The sequence below is a fragment of the Alligator sinensis genome, unplaced genomic scaffold, assembly GCF_000455745.1.
Source record: "Alligator sinensis unplaced genomic scaffold, ASM45574v1 scaffold1299_1, whole genome shotgun sequence".
Lineage (NCBI taxonomy): Eukaryota > Metazoa > Chordata > Crocodylia > Alligatoridae > Alligator > Alligator sinensis.
Genome location: NW_005842647.1, coordinates 731,016 through 751,653, shown reverse-complemented (window position 1 = coordinate 751,653; position 20,638 = coordinate 731,016). Strand labels below are relative to the sequence as shown.

Here is a 20,638-nt window from a genome sequence, read left to right as displayed (position 1 = left end):
CTGGTAAAGCCATCAGCCCCACTGGAGGGCATGCACTATGCTGCAGGGGATCCCTGCCAAGGGGAGTTGGATGGGAGGGAGGGGATGGGGGAAGTAAAGCCTGATGGCATGAAAACAGTTGTGTTAGGCACTGTAAACCTCTACTGGCAAAGTGAAGCAACTGCAGGGACTGCTCTAATAATAGACCAAATCTTGTACACATTTCTCTGTGCCGGTTCTTTTACCACCAGGTCCTGCTATTCCCCTGATTCTCTTACCCTGACTCCTGATGTGGCCCTAGCAGCTGGTAGAACCCAGAAGCCATTTCTTTCACATGTCAGTGGTGTGCATGTATTCATTCACCATGTTTTGATGTGTTATACACACACTGTTGTGACTCCCGTTAACTTCAAAAGAGTTCTTGCAGGTAGAAATGAGAGGAGTCCTAAGTCCAAAGGGTTCTAGCAGCTGCATTACCTTCATAAATCACAACTGCACCCAAGAGACAAAGCCATTGAAATCTTTAGAAGGGCAATGGAGGGTCTCTCAGACTAGCCCAGAGAGTAACGGCTATTGCGGTAAGAATAACCATTTAAACAATAAAAATGATGGGCCATTGGTGACTATGGTTAAATACTGTGCGCCAAAGAGCACCACATTTATATGATAACCATGCTTCCATGCTTGTATAAAAGCCTGTAGCTCTTTCCTTGGATACTCCTCTTTAAATTTTGCTTGCCTGGTGGGGTTATAAATATAGAAACTTAAGCCTTCGTTTTTTTTCTCCAAACATGTCCCTCCCATTTTAGCATAATCTATGCAGTCCCTCCAGCTGTTCCTATACTTGGTATGCCCTTTTCCCCCCGACCCCTTCTCCTTCCTCCCCCGCCTTGCTCCTTCTCCTCCGGACATTGCAGGCCTAATGGCCAATCAGCTTCTCCAGAAGATCAAATGTCACTATAACATGAGGACTTAATTACCTTGAGAAGTCTGCAGATCCTGCAGCCTGTCCCATTCACCAGGGGGCTCGGCACTTCTCTTGGCTGCCTCCTCTCAGGTAAGAAGGATGTTAGGCAAGCGCTATTTCTGTGAATGAATGGAAAAGGGCAGTAAATTTGGGGACTCAGTCTAAATGGGGGGCACAGGGCATGGAATGACCCTAGCACATGGATCAGATTGAACCTCAGGACTCTTGCACTCAGGTGAAGGCCCCGTGGAGGGAAACAGTTGTATTATTTCTCCATCCTACTCGGAGGTGGATTTGTTGACATTGTTTCAGGCCTGGGAATGTCCATGACGCTCTGGATGGTCTGGGATATAATGGGGATTCATATGGACCATGGAAAAATCCCCACCAAAGCCAAGCCTTGTGAATGAGAACTGTATGACGTGACATCTTCCATGACCTTGAGGTTCCCAGGAATGATAAATTATACAGTACAAAATGTGACCAAATCCCTCTGTATAGCCTGAATGAGCTGAATGTTTAAAGCACTGCCACCAGTTTTGTACCCTGCCTGATGAGGTGGCAGACAGTTTAGACTGTGGGGAAAGGCGTAAATTGGGAAGAAATCCTGTGTCTTGGCCATTTCCAAGAGGGAAGGGCAAGAGGAGGAGCTGGAAAAAGGACGAATAGGCTAGCGGCTTGGATAAGCTAAGTATTAGGTTTTACAGGAGAACCGGGAAGGGATGGAAGGAAAAATGATGTGAGCGAATCAAGAAGACCTCTCCCTTCTTAAAAACAAAGAAAGAGAGAGAGAGAAAGTGTGTGTGTGTGTGTGTGTGTGTGAGAGAGAGAGAGAGAACTAAGATTATTCTGTTATGCCAAGATGTTGTGAGCTCATGAAATATAGCAGGTATCTCTTTGAGATCTGACTGCTGGGTGTGTATTGCTATCTGTTGCTAAGGATGCTTTGAAGTCAAGACAGTCCAGAAATAGACTGCTGGGGGTAAGGGAAGGGTGGTGCAGAAAAAAAAATGTTTTCTTTTGTGGGCTCTCTGCTTTCTGTGCTCGCCTGTAAGAGAATTCCTGCAAAGATGCTCCGACCTGGCCGGGGTTAAGTTATTCAGGTAATCACTTAAAGGGTCCCATGGCTATTTGGGTAAGTTCAAAAGAAACCTTGAGGCCATTTTAGATGCTGTAGAGTGTGAGCTAAGTTTCCAGTGTCCAAGCATAGTGGCCATCTAACTGCCAGTAGCAGATGCCATCTTGCGGATGGTAGCACACAAAGAAAGCATGTGAAATAGCCCTTGATAAAGGAAATCTGTAAAAAACAAAAAAAACAAAAACAAAACAAAAAACCTGTGAGCTCAGGCATAGCCTAAGATGTGTTTTCTCAATGTTCTTGCTTGATGAGTGAAGCTGCTTGATGACCATGAATTCCTCCAGACTCCCCCACACCTCCTCCCTCCTTCTGAGGGCCATGTGGACTGTTATTACACAGATGGCTCTTTGGTGTGTGTTTCTCCTTAAGCAGCAGGACTTTAATTACCTCTGAAAGCTGCAGGGAGGGAGAGTGTCAGAGTGCAGGACACTGAGCACATACTTCATGCACTGGGCTGTAATTGAGGCCAATGGCAAGGCAGTCGCAGCTGAACACAGCTGCATAATGCCCAGCTCTTGGGGTCAGAAGAGGATAGGCTTTGCTGGTACATGTCACTTTTTGCCCCAGTCCAGCAGTGTTGAATCCCAGGGCAAAAATACACCCTAGTACAATCAAAGCACCGTTGGTGATTACAAAGGATTTACAAGCGTTTTGGGGTGGGTAGATGTCCATATGATGAGTGATTAAAAGGGATGGTTTGCCAGGAAAGGGGGGACTGAGATTTTGATTTCTCTTTCTTTTAATTTTTCTTCCTAGCAAATCCTCCCTGGGAATCAAGTGGACTGGATGCCCCGGGAATGCAAATAGCCAGGATTATGGTTGTTTAGGTTATAGGCTCCTAGAGGGCAGGAGCCATAATTTTTGCTCTGTATTTGTACAGCACCTAGCACCATGGGATCCTGGCTCAGGGCGGTGGCTCCTAGGTGCTTCTGCAGTACAAATGGTAAATAATAACAACTGTGTGAGGTTTGGATAGGATGGGGTTTTCACTTTAGTTGTTGGTTTCTGGCACCACATATAGAATAACTTTATCTTCCAAACTAGTGAATAATTTGGAGAGGAAGAATTCCATTGGTAGGAGGGAGAGAAGGGGAAGTTTGTAGGAAATGCATCTGAAACTTTATTAGATGTGTCAGATGTACAGGGGCTCCTGCCAGGACCCTGTGGGTAGCTGCTGCTTGATAGATTGTACCCAGCCATCTTGCCTGACAGCTATTCCTGCCAGGGCTAATCTTTGATGCATGCCCATTTTCTTTCTCCCCCGTTCTCTAATAATCTTACTACCTTGCATCCCTTGTATGGCAGGCCACATCTTGCTAAGAAGAGAGAATGATTGATGGCGGGGTTATTTTCATAGATGGCCTCCAAGGTGGAAGGGTGTGAATTCCATCGATCATCTGGCAGTTGGGTGCATTCTCAGCTGTTAAGACGCTCCCTTGGAAATGGTGACTCTGCTTCTTAAGCCAAGAACAGAACTGATGTGGACCAAATGGAACATATAGTTCAGAGCAAAAGACGCAAACAAGCAGACAATTTACTAGGCAGAATCATGGTCTACTTGGTCCACTTTAATCTGATTAGGGATGGAATACTGACCTTTTTCATTGAACCCAGGACCGTATCTGGTGCATCATTCATACACAGTATAAAATAAATATACTCGCTTAATTCTTCTGCTGGCTGAATGATGAAGGAAGTACAGATATCTTAGAGCTCAGTTTCCTTAGAAAAGAGATATCGGGGCCTAAGAAAATAAAACAGAACCAGTTAAGAAACAATTTGGAATTTAGATTCTTGAAATAAAGGTCTCACCTGACCTCTTGCTTTGATATAATTGGGTTTCAGAAGGCAGACTACAAGTTGGACATGTTTTATTTCTATATGTTTTCTTTCCAAATAATGGGTATTATTACTAATTAATTTTTCATGTGCACAAAGCTCAGGCAAAGATCAGGCCCCATTTTACTGGGCACTCTTCAAACATAAAATAAAAGCTAGTTCCTGCCTCAAGCATCTAACAGCTTGCATATTTAGATTTGTTTGTTTTGTGAGATCTGTGATAATGTTGTCTTCATCAGTAGCCTGATCCAAAGCCAGTTGGAGCCTTTCCATTGACTTCAGAGCCTCAGATTAGGCTTTAGATTAGCTGCAGAAATTATTGCTGTTTATTGTTTGCTTTCTCTCTCTCTCTCTTTCTATTTTGTTGTAAGCGTGGGTTCATTTAGTCACTGTTTTAATTAACAAAGCAACTACCCAGATAAAATCAGGAATACAATAATCCTTCCTCAATATTATGAACACATCAGATGATTACAGTGCTTTGGCTACTATTATTAACAATAGAAGTTTTGTCATTGACTTTAATGGAAACTGAATAAGGCTCTCACTTCTCAATGATTCCTTTGAGATCTATTAAGTGTTCAGTCATGCTGTCCTTTCTTAGGGAAGGCTAGCTTAACTAAAGGGGTTGCCTGGATGAGGGCAGCACTATAAGACTATGAAGTTCCAGCTTATGATGATAAGATTAATGCACTTTATTGAGCATTTGGCCTAAGGGCCATTTTCAAATGTTATGTCCAGGTCCAGTTGGGGGATTTTTAAAATCAATCTGGCCCATTGGTTTGTTCATAGTGTTTGTCATGTTCTTTGTCACTGTCATCATCTAATTTAATTATTTTTTACCTAGTGCTCAGAGATCCCATCAGAATTGAGGCCTCTTTGGGCTAGAAACAGATAAAAATATGCAGACCTTTCCCAGTAGAGCTTGCCATCTAGTCCTATTTCATGGCCTGCTGATATGTGCCTTGCAGAATCCTGTTGGCTGGCACAGCCCTTGGGCTGTCAACAAGTATGGAAGTGTCTAGTACAACACCTGATATGCAATGCCATGGAGGCCAAATGGCAACTGGATGAGCTCATTCTGGGACTCATGAGAAGGCCCATTTGTGTAGGGCCTCATTTAAAGACTTTTAAGGAGCTATGGAGCAGGACAGTCTGGTACTGCACTCTGTCTTTGCCCTCAACTGGGTCCTGAAAAAGTCACTTTTATAAATGTGCGCTGAGAATTCGAAGGTTCTCTTTCAAGATGATCCACTAATGCAACTCACACTCCCATGGAACCGAACATGTGAGAACAAAGGGAGCACTTAGCTCAAAATCATTTATGTTATGTTCAGATTAAAAAAAAGCAAGATTCGTAGACTAACAGAATGGAGGGATTGACCAAAATTCCCACAATCCCTTAGGACAATCATCTAGACTGGAAGAGGCTTATGGCAGGCTTCCACAGACGTTCCCCTTGACCCAGAGTTTTTTCTGCGAGGACTCTATTTCCCCATACCATAAAATAACACCACCAGGTAGTACTCTTAATAGAATCATAGAAAATGAGGGTTGGAAGGGACCTCAGGGGGTCATCTAGTCTAACCCCTTGCTCAAAGCAGGACCATCCCCAATTAGATCATCCCAGCCAGGGCTTTGTCAAGCCAGGCCTTAAAAACCTCCAAAGATAGATTCCACCACCTCTCTAGGTAACTTGTTCCAGTGCTTCACAAGCATCCTAGTGAGAAAGTTCTTCCTAATATCCAACCTAAACTTCCTTTGCTGCAAGTTGAGACCATTGCAGCAAATAATAGCATAATAATAATAGCATACGAGCAAATAATGATTTATTTAAACCATGGTAATACCAAGAAGCCTGCACCAAAACTAAGGCCCCCATTTTTCCAGGCAGGATGCAAATACATAGTGGGTGCATCTACACAAGACACTTACTGTGCAGTAGTTTAATAACACTGCGCAGTAGTGTGCCGGGCAAAATCCATGCTAATACACTACTGCGCAGTGTTATTAGGCTACTGCAGAGTAAACCTCACTAAAAATCTGTGCCCTAGTGCTACTGCGAATGAGTCACTGCACATTGATTTAGTACTTGGTTATCCAAGTACTAAACTTAATGCTCAGTAACTATGGTGCATTAATAAATGTGTAGACTCACCCGGTAAGAAGCAGTAAAACACAGGGTAGGAGAAAGGGAGTGTTATTGCCTCATTACACAGAAGAACAACTTAGGAACAGAAGTCCTGATACAGGAAGCCAATAGCTGAGCTAGGAATCTCAACCCAGAAGTGGGGAAATGCCAGGGGCTCAATGAACCACACAAGGTCTATTATTGATTTTATGTGACAGGTGCTCAGCTGTCATGGTGATAAGCAACTAAAACACAAAGGAGAGAGAAATAACTGGATTTAATTCTAACCAGTAGTATATCTTTATCTATCAGTTAGTTGGGGTATTTATCATGCTGTCCAGTGTTATAGTTGGGAGATGGACAGGATCCCTTATAGGGGAGAGCCAGAGCCCATGGGATTATTATAACCATCTGAAATAGAAACCTTCTGAGCTGCAGTTGTTCCTTTTGGCCCTAAATCAGTCTTCCTGCTCCTTCAAGACACCTCTCATATATCAGCTGAGTAATGAAGTCATGAAAGCCACAGCTTGCGTTCTCTGCCCTGTTTTCTAATTTAAGACCCTTAATGGATTTAGAGGGAGTTTGAGTGAAAGTCCACTCCTCACCAGTTTATAATCTCTCCTTTCTTGTTCCTTCTGCCCCCACCTAGAGGACAGTTAGCTCCTTAAAAATAGGTTGCTGAGACACTGCTTCTACCTATCAGATGGATCTACTGATGTCAGAACCCTATCTGCCTCTACAGAGAACAGTGTGGTGTTAATAGTTCTGCAGTTTGTACAGGAAATGCCACCCCCACTTTAAATCATAGAGATGACCAACCTTTTGCATGATTAAATTGGCTTGGCTCTGTTGAAGTCAGTGGAGCGATCTCTGATTTATACCAGCTGAGAGTCTGACCCATGGGTTTGAGGCCCAGAGAGGACCAGTTAAGTCATCCTCTCTGACCCCTGTATGTTTCAGTGCTACGTTGCCTATACCCTCTCTGCCCTGGCCCGGTGGGGGATAGGACCCCATTGGCCTGGTTCCGAGATAATGTACGATCAAATTCCTGTTCTGCCACAGACTCTCTGTGTGACCTTGGTCAAATCACCAAGACTCTGTGCCTCACTTCCACATCTGTAAAATGGGAATAACAACAAGTCCCTACAGGGATGTTATAAGAATAAGAACACTGAAGACTATGAGGCACTCGGGCACAGCCAGAAGGGGGGGAGTTGTTTTAGACATGCCATTGTTTGATGTACTTCAGTGCCCACCATAGGCTGTGAGTATCTGTTGTAATTAATACTGTAACTGTCCAAGTAATAGTAATCAAACAATCTCTTCTGCGAACTTCATCAGTACCAATCTCTCAGCTGAGTCAACGAAGAATTGTTCACACCATTCGTCTAGTTTTATAAGCCAGACATTACCCGTTCATTAATTTATTTGACAGTTTTTGGGTTCCTGCAATCAAATACTGTAGTTAATTGCCAATGATTTTTTTTACCTTTTTCTACCAGCTGTGATATATGTCTTGGACCTGGGCGGGCCTCCCACTTGCACTAAAGCAGTGCCATGAGTAATGCTGCTGAACTTTTTGGATTAACGCAGGTGTCAAATGGGTGGGAGAGGAATATCTGGCGCCCATTACATAAAGCTAGGCTTCTTTCCAAACATCCCTGAAGTTTGGAGGTGCTTCTCTTATGATGCCAGGTCCAGATCTGAAGATTTTGCAGCTAATCAGTTTTTCTAGGAAGCTAATGGGCTGTATCTGTTTAGGTAACTTTCTTTTCCAGTCCACTCCTCCTCATTTGATCTGACCAGCTGAAGCCTTTACTGTATTATAGTGACAGTGAGGATTTGCTGCTCTGTAGGAGACGAGATGCATTGCTTTTCAACTTCAGATGTCAGCCTACCTGCTTCTGTCTCAGAGTGCTCTGAGATGCTGCTAACTTGTCTCTTGCTTTCCTTTTTCACTTAGAAACCCACTGCCAACATGTCTGACACCGAGGACGTGTAAGTAGAGAGGAATCTGTCTCCATGCTAATCTGTTCAGTGGGGCAATTGCAAGCTAAGATGGAGTTTCCCTGTAAAGCTATAAGGCTGTGTCCTACAGCTGCGAAAGACAAACGCACGGTCCAGAGCCCATCAGAGTCAATAGCAAGAGGCCTAGGGACTTGGGCACTGGGAGTTCAAGTGCAACACTCCATTCTTCCCCTGCCTCAAACTCCTATGATATTCTTGCTGGGGAAGGTTGACAAGTGTGGTTAGGCATACCTATCCTGGTATAAATCACCATGGAAAGTCCAAAGTAACACCACCAAAATTAATGGAATTGCTTGGCATTCCTACAAGTGCAAGTTCAGAATACAGAATCAGAGGTATGGGGAGGGTATGAGTTAAGGTAATAGTGGTTGAAAGTTTTCTGTTAAACAAGAGTAAGGAAGAGAGCTCAGAGTGCCCCAAAAAGAGTTTCAGTAAGGAGAGGGTGAAGATTAGAACTGGCAAGAAGCCAGTTGGTATCACCCCAGAAGCCAGAATCCAAATGAAGCCGTGCCAGTACCATGCATCGCTCTTACCCAGGAGACTGCACAACTTGCAGAGTCTCTGCCATTGCCAATCCGGACTTACCTCGTTGTTTAGAAGTAGGTTTTACCAGTGAAAACTTTTAGTACCTACAATGCCTATCAACAAACTCTTAACCATGTGAGTCATTTTATAGATGTGAGTCCTTCCATTAAATTGGTGGGACTACCTATTCATATAATTTTACACCCGTGAATCAGACTTTGCAGGACAAGAGCTGTACTTTAGAATTTTAGTCATTTTATTAACCTAAAAATGAAAGGGGAAAGGGGAAAGTTACATGTATGTTAAATAAAACTGTGGCACTTTACTTAATAGCTCAACGTAGCATATTAACACAGAGTGGAGGAAATACAAATCCAATTTCAACAAACTCTCTTTCTCTCTCTCTCTTTTTCTCTACAGGGAGCAGGTAGAGGGTAAGTCTTGAATCTGCTCATGTCTAATTATTTAAACGCCAACCTGATATGTCAACATTTTTAAATGTAATTTTCTGTTTTATTTTTTGTTGAATATTGTTTTTTGTTTAAAAAATGTTCCATATATGGATATATTCTGAGCAAGACCTTCAACAGGTGTTAATATGCATGATTCTGTTAGCTTCAGTAGAGCTATTTTTGAGAGATCCTCATTCGGATGGTGTATATCAGTGGTGTATATTCAGCTACTGACATACCAGATCCTGATACCGTTTCTTGCACTGAGTAGCATTTACTTGAGTGTTCCTATTTAATTCAGTAGGAGCTTGTGAACTATAAGGTGCTATTCCATAAATAATGATACTGAATCTAACTTGTAATATCCAGTTTCTGATGAATATCTAAGTTAGGCTTAAAGTGAGCTTTTACCAGTAGATTCATATTCTGTTTTGCTGTGCAGAGATGCCTTGTTTTGCTTTTTGTTCCTGCAGGGCTACTGCCACCTACTGGTGATATTTTTTAAATTGATTTACAACCTTATTTGCTCAATAGTTTCTTTTTTACTGCTTTTATTTTTATCAGTCTTAGCCCTTTTGAGTTGATTCTTTTAAACCTCTAAAATACTTTTAAGTCTTGATTCTCTATGCAAAGGATACAATTCAGTAATATAATTTTTCCCACATTTCTTTTCACTTTGTAATACCCCTTCTTACCACAGAATTCCATATTTCTTTTGTTTTGGAGATACGCTTTCTCAGCAACTGCCTGTTTTGTGCCCCCTTCCTGTGCAAGCTCATATTTGCACCTCTGGAACAAACATACTCTATGTTTTGTTATGATATTAGATTGTATGTTTGCTTGTGTTCATATGGGTTACAGGCTAACGTCAATGGTCAGAAGACTAGGCTTTGCTTTATTGTAGTCAGACACTTGACTGAATATAGCAAATGGAGATGCTGGACCTTTTCTCATTTCAGTGTGGCTCCTTTTTAATCCAAAGCCCACTGACATCAATGGAAATCCTCCCATTGACAACAGGCCTTAACTGGCCAAAGCTTTCCCTATAGCGTAAAGACTTTATAATAATTTAATCAACGTTTGGACCATTTTAGCAAACATTTTTCTTGACTTAGCATAAATTGCAGCTCCTGAAAGTACTCATTGAAAAGCCCAAGTCAAAACTTTCAATTTAAATGGGTGACAATTTTACTCACTCTCACTTTTGGTCTCTACTGTTTTTATGTCCTCCTGATGTCAGATCAAGTGACAGGGTCATTACTGAAAAAATCCTGCTTGAGTTATCCACAAAATGGCACATGGATGAAGCCACTGATTCCACAACTGTGTAGTGGTCGGGACTTGTCTGAGGGTTTGAGAAACATAGGCAATTTTGTTTTTAAGATATGTTTTATTCAGCTTAGTTATCCCATTGGAGAACATTGGTGGTGGAGTTTTATGGAGTCAGACAGAGCAAAAATTCTCTGGGCATGATTCTGATCCTACTTGCATCAGTTTTATACCACTGACTAGACCTCCAGGCTAGACTAGAGATGCTCTTGATTTACACCTGGGCATGTTGGATCAGAGTCAGAAATTTTTCTCCAAGTGGCTCAAACAATTGTTTTTAAGCTCAATGCAGAGAATCTCTTCTAGGCAATGATGATTTTTCTGCTTTGTATGATTCTCTGATTCTGTGCTTTGTCTCTAACTTGTAACTCCACACATCTTGGAAATCCTTTCCCTCTATAATGAAAAAGGTCTTTTGTTGTCAGTACTTCTTATCAACATGTCACTCTTTGTGGTCTATGTGCTTGCTGTTGATTTTACTGATTTTTTAATTTTAATGCAGAGGAATATGAAGAAGAAGGTAACAAAAAAACTGGAACGTAATTTCTCTTTCTCTGGTCCTTGACCCCAAATCTTTACTGCCGGTTATTCAACCATCTCTTTGTTACTTGTTGCTAAAGGTGATCTGAAACACCTTGTTCAATAAATCATTCCAAAATATTCCTGATCCAACTATGTGGCTAGGCCAATGCCATGAAATTCAGAACTTGATGTCACCTTCACCATTCCCTTGAGATTTGGTTTAGTCCATTACAAGAGGCTAGTTCTGAAGTTCAGAGTTGAATCCACATGTGGACTTTCCCTAAATTTGGGGTTTTCAGATCTGAGATTTTTATATAGTCCTGCTTCTATACAAACCTATTCCTGTACAAACCCTGCACAGGCACAGTCCCTATTGCCTTCAGCAGAAGTTTTGCCTGAGCAAAGACCATATAACCTATCCAGAAGTTGACCCATAGAAAACAATTTGAAATAAGACAGTCGAAGCACGTATACTGTTTCTCACTTATCTGCCAAGCTCGGTGCTCATAGGCATTGTTTTATGCTTTTGCCTATACAAAGTATAAGAAAAGCAAGGGCTGCAGAGCTCTGTACCCTTTTAAGGCCATAAATAGGTCTAGCAAACAAAAATTCACTGACAAAGTTCAAGGTTTTTTGGTTCACCTTTAGCTGGCTCATGATTTGACAAGCTCCTATAGAAATATAGCAGAGTGGAAAAGATGGAGTATGAAAGGCTCTCCCCCTCACATTTTCACTTGAGCTATTTTCTTTTGTAATATTTATTTTTGGCTGTAGTAGGGAGAGGAAGATTTCAGAGATGTAGCACTATTGCCACTGCTCATATATGGGCATTCTGCATATTGATGACATGTACCTAGCCTTCAAGTCAGGGAGGTGTGTTTCAAAACTGGCTTCCTTTCAGCCCAATTTTTATATAGACTAAAAAAATTATATTTTTTCATGGAAAAACTGGGTGCCCATTTAGAGAAGTGCTGAGGCCAGTTGAACTTGTATGTGCACTCAGGTTCTGAGCGTCTTGGTTAAGGATGACATTACACTTAGACCATACCAGGGGCACTTAAAACATGAGTGTCTGTAAATTAAAACTTGTTAACTCATGACAAGTGCCCTCTGAGTATCTCAAAGTTACGCCACTTCAGGCAAGTATTAACTCTAGGCTGTGGTACCTATTTCATGGTAGGATGATGTCAATCTGCTCCATGGAGATAAAACAATCAGTTTACAGACCTCCAGCATCCTAGCATACACCACTTCCAACCCTCCTTCCCACCTCCACCTAGTGCAGGGATAGAGCTCAGGTGTCCTGGCTTTTAGTTATTTCCCTGCTCACCAGTCCTCTAGTGGCAAGTCAGAGTTGTACAGGCAAGAAACGGTATTGGCTCACAGCACATTTTAATGTTAATACTGCTTAATATTATAGTAAATGTAACGTAACATTACCCTTAGTCTTCCTATAAAGCTGTTAAGAACCCCCGCCCCTCTGTTTTGAAAGCAGAGATTTGTTAAGAGAGTTTATGATGCCAACCCTGAGCTCCATGAGAAATGTTCATGTCGCCTACTGAACCTCAGAAATGTTGTGTACTCTGGGCACTCTCACCATTGCTGCTATGGGTTTCTTTCTATCAGTGGTAGTGATGCAGGGTTACAAATATAGACAGGTTGGTGGCATCTTAAGGACTGCGTTGTATACACTTGCTCAGAGAGGGGTTAGATGTTGGCTTATAATGCCAACAGTCATAGGGAGTCCTGCATACACCAGTGCTCCTACCACTGCTGTTGATTAGCAGACCAGCGACAGAAGCAGTGGTATGAAATTTTGTGTAAATGAAAATACATACTCACTCTATACCCTGTACCCCTAGCTTACATCCCCCTAAAATGCCTCAGTGTCCCAAGTCTCCCTGAGTGGTAGAGCCATCATCCTTGTATTGGAGAAGTAGCTTACAGAACAACAGATGCATGAGTTAATGTGGGTGTAGGTGCCATTGATACTCCATATTTATTCACTTCTTGTCAAACATGCAAAGAGATAACAGAGGTTGTTAATAATACAGGCAAATTTTCCCAAGAAAGGAGTTTCTTTCTTCTCTCCTTCATGTCTTTCTCATTTCTTACCTAACTCTCTTCTCCTTTTTGGGTTTAAAAAAATTAAATATTAATACGAAATTAATAGGTCAGTTGATTTCTCCTTCCCCACTTTCTCTTTAATTTGCATGATCCTTTTATCTGAGGTGGTTTCCCTTGCTCTCTTATGGTTTTCCACTTGTTTGACCTTTGTGTTGCCCTCTTTTGAGGTGATTCATTTACTTCTCATATAACTTCTCTAATCTTTTTTCCCCTAAGCCTGAGCTCACAGAGTTCAAATACTTTAATAATTTTCTGTTTTATTTCCTTGCTTACTGTTGCCTCTTGTTCCATGACATTTATCACATGAAGAAGATATGCGACATGACTTCTGATTTATTTCTCTTCCAATTTTGGAAGAGGATTTTCTGTGAAGGAATCCTGAGGTGACAGAAGAGAAGGAATAAGAGAGAAAACAGCAAACACTGAAGGTCCTTGAACTTGGTCTGAAGCCTATTGACATTAGACTCCACTGATGTCAATGGTAGAGCTGGTCAGAATTTTTTTTTTCCTATGAAAAATATGAAGGAAACAAACCATCAATTTATTTAATCTAATTTTTCCACAGAAAAGTTTGACTTTTTGGTAAAAATTGCAGTATTCCATCCTAAAATAAAATAGCTCGTCCAAAAATTGAAATTTTCTGGAGCTTTGAAATTTCAAGGAAAGATTTTACCACCTTTCCTCACCTTTTCTGGCAAGGTTCAAAATTTCCAAGATGGATTTTTTTGGAATATCAAAATTTCACAAGCAACTTGACCTAGCCTTTAGTCAGTTGAGAAATATAGAAAAATATCATTAAAATGTTCCAAGCCCCTTCTGAGTCAGTCTTTCATCAGAAATAAAATTTTGGAAAACTTCAACCAGCTCATAATAATAAGAAATAATATAATCTATATTATTATTATTACTCTTACTATTCTTTGGCATGTTTTTTTTCTATATCCAGTATTTATCATTCCACAGCTTGCCCTTTCAATTCATTTGAATGTTATTAACTCTTTCTTCCATTCCATAATTCCTAACTTTCCTCCTGTACCAGCCCCATGAGTTTTAAAAAGCTTTAGACTGTCTTAATCAGCTATTTTAATTTTCTTTTTTGCTGTTGCTTCTTGTTCCATGATGTGTCCCATGCAGAAGAAGTTCATGAGGAAGGTATGTGACATGGCTTCTGAATTCCATGCTTTTTATTGGCAGTGTTAACTTGCACAACAGCTCTCATGGTGGTGAAAGGAGATAAGGGACAAGGAAAAGAAAACCCTTGTGATGCATTATCACTAACATGGCATCATTTGTTTCCAAAATGTTCATCCTGTTCATTTTACTCTTTTACATCCTGCCATTCTTGCTTACAAATTGAAGTTTTGGATAACCTGTAAAGGCTTTGAAACGCTTAGTTTAAACAAAAGATGTTACATTCTCTACAGATGTTGGTCCTTATCTTCCCTTCACTTTTACCGGTTTTCCAATGGCATAATTGCATCAGTGTCACATAAAACCAAGTGCATGAAGTTATGCTACCCAACAAAAAGAAGAGCTTATGAGCAAGATTCAGATGAATCTGTGCATGACAATGGCACGGGTGTACTAGCACAGTACACTTTTAAAACTTACATAGGTACGGGTATCAGAACTAAGACCTAGAAACAGAAATTTAGTCTTAACAAATGAGAACTCTGCAAGTCTACATTGCAGGCACGAAGAGTAAGTTCATTCTACTTTGGTGTCACATGTTCACTTGCAAGAGTTGCAAATCATTGGACTGTAGTGACCTATTAAAATAAGTACATATTAGTAAACAATCCTCACCTGAAAGGGAACTTTGCAGTGAAACAAGGGCACTTAACATGCGCTGAATTGCTTGAATGTCCATCTGCTCTCATTTTAATTGCATTTAAGTGGTAAGTTGAACATGTGAGACCACCCTTATTTTAGACTACTGTTCTTGGGCATGTTTAAAATGAGGAGACCCACTGGTATCAGCCTTTCAGATCAGTATTTATTAATACTAATGTTTTCTTCATTATGAAGGCTTTACATTTCTTACCATGCATTTGCATGTTCCATTTCCCTGTCTCCAGACTATCACATCCTATGTTTTTTTCCATTTCACCCACCCTCTGTCCTTCTCACATTCCCCTCAACCTTGGCTCAAAGTTGTTGTAATCATGTGTTCCTTGTTCTAATTCTCTTGTTTTCCATCATGTTGGTCTTGTTCCATAACACTTCCCACCTGATGAAGTTCATGAACCAGGTATGTGACATGACTTCTGAATTCTTCTCTTCTCATCGTGCATTACTGTGTGAAGGAATTCAATGGTGGTAGAAGGGAACAAGACAGTTATATTATATTATCATTTACATTACCTTTGCTTTCAGACTCTCTTCCATAACATTTTCTCTATCTTTTAACAAGTGTAGTTAACTAATCTATGAAATGCGCTTCCCATTTTAATATGCTGGGCTAAATCCTGATCTTCATGTGGAGCTAACTTGATTTATGCTACTTGTACATCTAGCCTTATAGCACTTCTGAGGGCTCAATAAAATTGGTTATTGTTTTTTCTAGCAATCTAATGTGTACTCCTCCTGTATCCCACCAAAGCTAACTCCATGTTTAAACTTTTCAGTAGGTTAAAAGTCAGCTCTAGTTCATACTTTTATAAACTATAGATGAAAGCATAGATAATATTCTATGTTCATGATTTGGGGTGCAAGATAAAGGAATGCACCTTGTGCTGTATGATCCTTATTTTCCCTTGGCCATGTTGTAGCCCCTTCTTGAGAACTCTACAGGGTTGCAGAGTGCAGGGCAATCATAGAGATGGAGGGAGCTGGCTCATGCCAGATCCTGCGTCTCACAGGGCGCGACTACACATTCACTAATGCACTGTAATTATGGCACATTAAGCTTAATACAACAGGTACTAAATGCTCCATAATTGGCACTACTGCACATAAGCACAAGCAAAGGGTCTTTTTGTGACATTAAGGTGCAGTAGACTAAATCTACTGCATATTAGCACAGGTTTTGCCCGCTGTGCTAATGCGTAGTAGAATTAGTCTACTGATCTTGAAGCCTCTTGTGTAGATGTGCCCAGTGGGAGGATCTATAGTGCCAGTTAGAGCAAATCATGAGCCTGATCCAAAGCTCACTGACATCAATGAGAGTCACTTTTACTTACTGCAGTGGACTTGGGATCAAACCCCAAGGCAGTGGTAATACATTCTTCTTTTATGGAGACCTTCTCTTGTGAGGCTTCTAGGGGCAAGAGAGAGCCTCTGTAGAAGTTGCACTGTCCCCTGTAAAACCTGGATAAGAGGAAAATCAACCCTTACATTAGAATTTTTTCCAAGCTTGATGCTTTCTACAATGCCTCTCCATTCTGCTTCCACATGGTGTTCTTCTTTGCACCCCTCTCCCCCTACATTGATCTCTGTATTCCCTTTACTAGAATTATCTTTCCTTCTGACCTATTCCCTAGCTAGGCAGTTTACAGTCTTTGCAATAATGTGTTTCTGCGAATGTTCTAATCTTTTTTCATATACGGTTTTATAACACTTCCCACCTAAGGAAGTCCATAAGGAAGGTATGTAATGTGACTTCTAAATTCCAGTCCCTCAAAGTTTTAGGGATCCAGGTTTTAACTGTGTTGGACTACAGGCAAAAGTATTCAGAAGTCTTGGACAGTGATATCTTCTATTAGATCAACTAAATAGTTGCAAGAAAAAATTCTTTAAAGACTTTTTCCTGGTACAACTATTTAGTTGGTCTAATAGAAGATATTGCCTCTATCAAGAGTTTTGAATACAGTCTCTCAAAATAAAATATTAGCATGGGTTGGAATTCTTAAGGTGGCCAAGGGAGCAGGAGGGAAAAATAGACAAGTTTTTAATGGCAAATTATAGTTTACAGTTCCTTTGTTTTTCATTTTTGTTTTCACCTTCTTTTTAACATTTAACAAGTGTTAGCAGTGATGTACAACAACTGGTGCATGAATACAAGCACTAAACATTTGGGAAATGTAAACCATTTAAGAAGTAAGGTTCCAATGAACCCTAATTCTTAGTGCCTGTTGAAGTCATTGAAAGATTTTTCTTTGACTTCGTTTGATTCTGAATCAGGCGCCTGTGACACCGGGTAGATCTCAGGCTACTTTTTCTGCTCTTGGATATTTGTATGCCACTTCAGCTGGATCTTCATGTTCTGCCTGCAGGCAGAATTTGGCCCTGTATATTTGGATGGCATTGACATGATTTTCATTTTCATATGTCTTCTTTCAAGAGTAAATCCAGATGTGCCAATGTTATAACAAATATTAAATCCTTACAATTCCGTAGCTTTGCATGTTATTCAGAAGAGTGGATTTTGTGTGTATTGCTATATAATATAGATATACACTTAACATTCTGGGCCAAATCTTCGGCTGGTGTAAATTAGCAGTCTTGTTGCAGTCAACAAAATCAGGCCAATTTACACTAAATAAGATTCTTGCCCATTGTAAATCCATCTCCCAAATCATCAGTTATATGTTTATATAGCATTCCCTTCTATTTACATGTGCATGGTTAAAGTAAATGTAGACCTGGATAAATGTAGGTACATAAGAACATATGAAGTGCTATACTGGGTCAGACCAATGGTTCATCTAGCCCAGTATTCTATCATGAACTGTGGCAGGGGTGGCTGCCATAGAGGGAAGGCATTGGTCTGGATATCTAGATCTGTTGTCTATTCAATACCCTCTCTGGCATCCACCATGTTTAGAGATGCCAGAGGAAGTCAGCTACATGCTTCTAACATTTCACTTGAGCTGTTTATAGTTTCATGTTTTTCTATTCACACCATTGTCATTCATCTGTAATTGTTCTTTTAACAGCCTTCTTTTTATTTCCCTGGAATCCATTCCCAAATGCTTTCTCCCTAGTTTAGAAAGAGTATAAGCTTGTTCCAATTGTGTGTTTCTCATTCTGATGCTTCTTTCACATGTTGTTCTGTGACACTTCCCACCTGATAAAGTTCATGAAACCTGTAAGTGTCATGACTTAGAATTGAATTAAGGAATTCCAAAGTAATGGTGCGTACAGGAATTCTTAAGGTGGTTGAAGGAAAAGGGAGATAAAAATTGAATGCACTTTTACTGATATCTGCTTTGTTTGCATTTTTCTTCATTAACATTCTCTCCAGGGGGCTAATCATTATAAATAATTATAAATACTAATTACTGCATAAAATGAGATATATTTTAAGTGATTTGTAAGGCATTTTAGCAGTAATCTATAGTGGGACAGTAGCCGTTGTGGCTGACACAACAGGGAATGAACAAGGAGCTTCAGAGGCAGAAAGCACAAGTCTCTACAACTTGAGTTGAGTCTGTCTACTGACAATTGTTAACAGACCCTTTATCCTCTGTATACTGGGCACAGAAAGGCCCTTGCAATATATATTAACCAGACAGTTCCATTAAGAATTCCAAATACCACTCTTCAGTAGTATTTGGAAGTATTTTCAGACTTCTCAATGGCAATAAGGATTCTCTGGATAATAAAGTACAGGTCCCTTCCATTCAAGTTAAATGATGTTTTCTGCTTAAATTTACCACCACATTCTGTACAAAACAGATTATCCTTTCACATGCCAGTTCACAAGGGGAAAATGCTATATGTTACCGAATGAAGGGATTGAGTTAGTTTTGTAGTTTCCAAGGTTGCAATACGACATGTACCGAGTAACACTAATCAGCAAAAATAGTTTACTGAATAGACGTGAAAATAACTTTAGGAGATGATTGCAAAAGTGCATGTTTGAAGTGGAGAGATATTTCTTTTCAAGACAGACATGGTATCTGGGACATTGCCAAATCTAGAGATTTTGTTTTGGATAATGAAGTCTTAGCATAAATTGAAAGAACTGCTGTAGTTTTGGCTAACTGCAGAGATGTGTGCTTATACAAAATGCCAATTTAGAGAAGAAAGCAAGATGTACCATCTGCCTCCAAATTAGTATTTTTCTTTCTTGAGATAAGTTACTTTATGGGAAAAATGGGTTCCTGCAGCTTATTGTGTTCTGTTATGTTGCTATTTTCATATGAATCTGAGTCAAGATTTGGCAAGATAGTGTGTGTGATTAACAATATTGCAAGTGATGCTTACAAAAAAACCCAACCTCTACATTTAAATCAAGCTTCTGCTCTCATATCAAATCAGTCCTTAAAAACATATTCAGCTTGGAATTGGATTTTAACTTGCAGATTGGAAAGCAGTAATTCTGCTCACAATTATCTGCATGTTTTTAACCCTCAGCTCTTGGAAACAGGGTAAATTGTAACCGCAAGTAAGTCAGTGCCCAAATCCCTATGGTTTAGCTAGGATTTCTTAGTTTGTCTTATTCTTTTCACATGTATATAACTTTGTTGGGCATAATTCAAATACATGTAAATCTCTGTAAACCAAGGATCACCAGGAGCACTTTGTCCATGCAATATTTATATGCTGTATTTTCTCACATATAACACACCCTGGAATAAGATACTCACCTTAGTTTTGAAAGGCAGAATGAAGAAAACACATCTTTCCTTGTAGTAACTGAGTAGCAGCAGCTAAGGATTGTAGACTTTACTTTTGCTTTTGCACCATAAGCCATAGAAATTGGTCTAACTACATTTCTTGCATATAATGCTCACTCCAGTTTACAGCACCTTTTTCCAAAAAACATCTTTTCCCAAAAACCAGCTGAATGTTGTATGCAAGAAAATACAGTATGTTGAGTTACCAATATTAGTATTCATCTGCATTTTCCATTTTGCCTCCTAGTACTTTCACATCCATTTTATTGATTTTCCTTTTCACATCCATGTGTGCCCTTTGTTTTTATTTTAACGTTATTAATTTTCTACCTCTGTAACCCTTCAATCTTTGCTTGATAAAGTTTTAATGTTTTTGCCATCCTGTGTTTCTCGTTCTAATTTTCTTCCTTTGAATCTCCCATTGCTACTTCTGCCTTGACACTTCCCTCCTAATGAAGTCCATGAGCCAGGTATGTGACATGACTTCTGAATTCCTGTTCCACTCTGAAGTGTTACTGGTTTAGAGCAATGGGTTGGAAATTCCATTTCATGAACCACGTGGCAGCGTTAAAATTTGGCTCCATTCTAAATTAGATCAAACCCTGTCAATTCCAAAATGTTCTACAAAGAACACCTTTTGTTTTTCATCTACTGAAGGAATTAATTTGGAATTTGTTAAATGAGAAGGTTTTGCTTGATCTAAAATGTTTGGGGTTTTTTACACTTTATTTTGGGGAGCACTATAACATTTTGAAACTTTTTTATTTTAAAAATTGACTTTTTATTAATTTTTGATGAGCTAATGAAAAATAAAATACAACATATAAATCATTTCAAGCTAGAAAACTTAAATGTCTTATTTTAGAAATTTTGAAATAGGACATTTCAATACTGTCAGAACTTTTTTCCTTGTGTTTTTCCTTTAAAACAGTATTTTTACAAAATTGACTTTTAAAATGCATTTAAATTTCATTAACTGGGTTTTTTTGTGTTTTTTTTTTTTTTTAAGGAAAATGGTACTATTGAATGTTTTCCATA

General features: G+C 39.8%; 1 protein-coding gene across 38 annotated transcripts in view; it reads left to right on the top strand.

Moving 5' to 3' along the window:
• Positions 1–898: 898 nt before the first annotated feature.
• TNNT3 (troponin T3, fast skeletal type) overlaps positions 899–20,638 on the top strand; it is a 46,494-nt gene continuing 26,754 nt past the window's right edge. For 6 of the 38 annotated variants that reach the window (XM_025215501.1, XM_025215503.1, XM_025215493.1 and 3 more), the window contains exons 1-5: positions 904–1,036; positions 8,018–8,052; positions 9,028–9,041; positions 14,172–14,189; positions 20,059–20,070. In XM_025215501.1, coding sequence (XP_025071286.1) covers positions 8,033–8,052; positions 9,028–9,041; positions 14,172–14,189; positions 20,059–20,070 — 64 coding nt within the window. In that variant the 5' untranslated portion in view covers positions 904–1,036; positions 8,018–8,032. Of the gene's footprint in view, positions 1,037–8,017; positions 8,053–9,027; positions 9,042–14,171; positions 14,190–15,276; positions 15,289–20,058; positions 20,071–20,638 lie in introns of all 38 variants that reach the window. The other 32 variants (XM_025215498.1, XM_025215504.1, XM_025215490.1 and 29 more) reach the window with 12 other exon arrangements.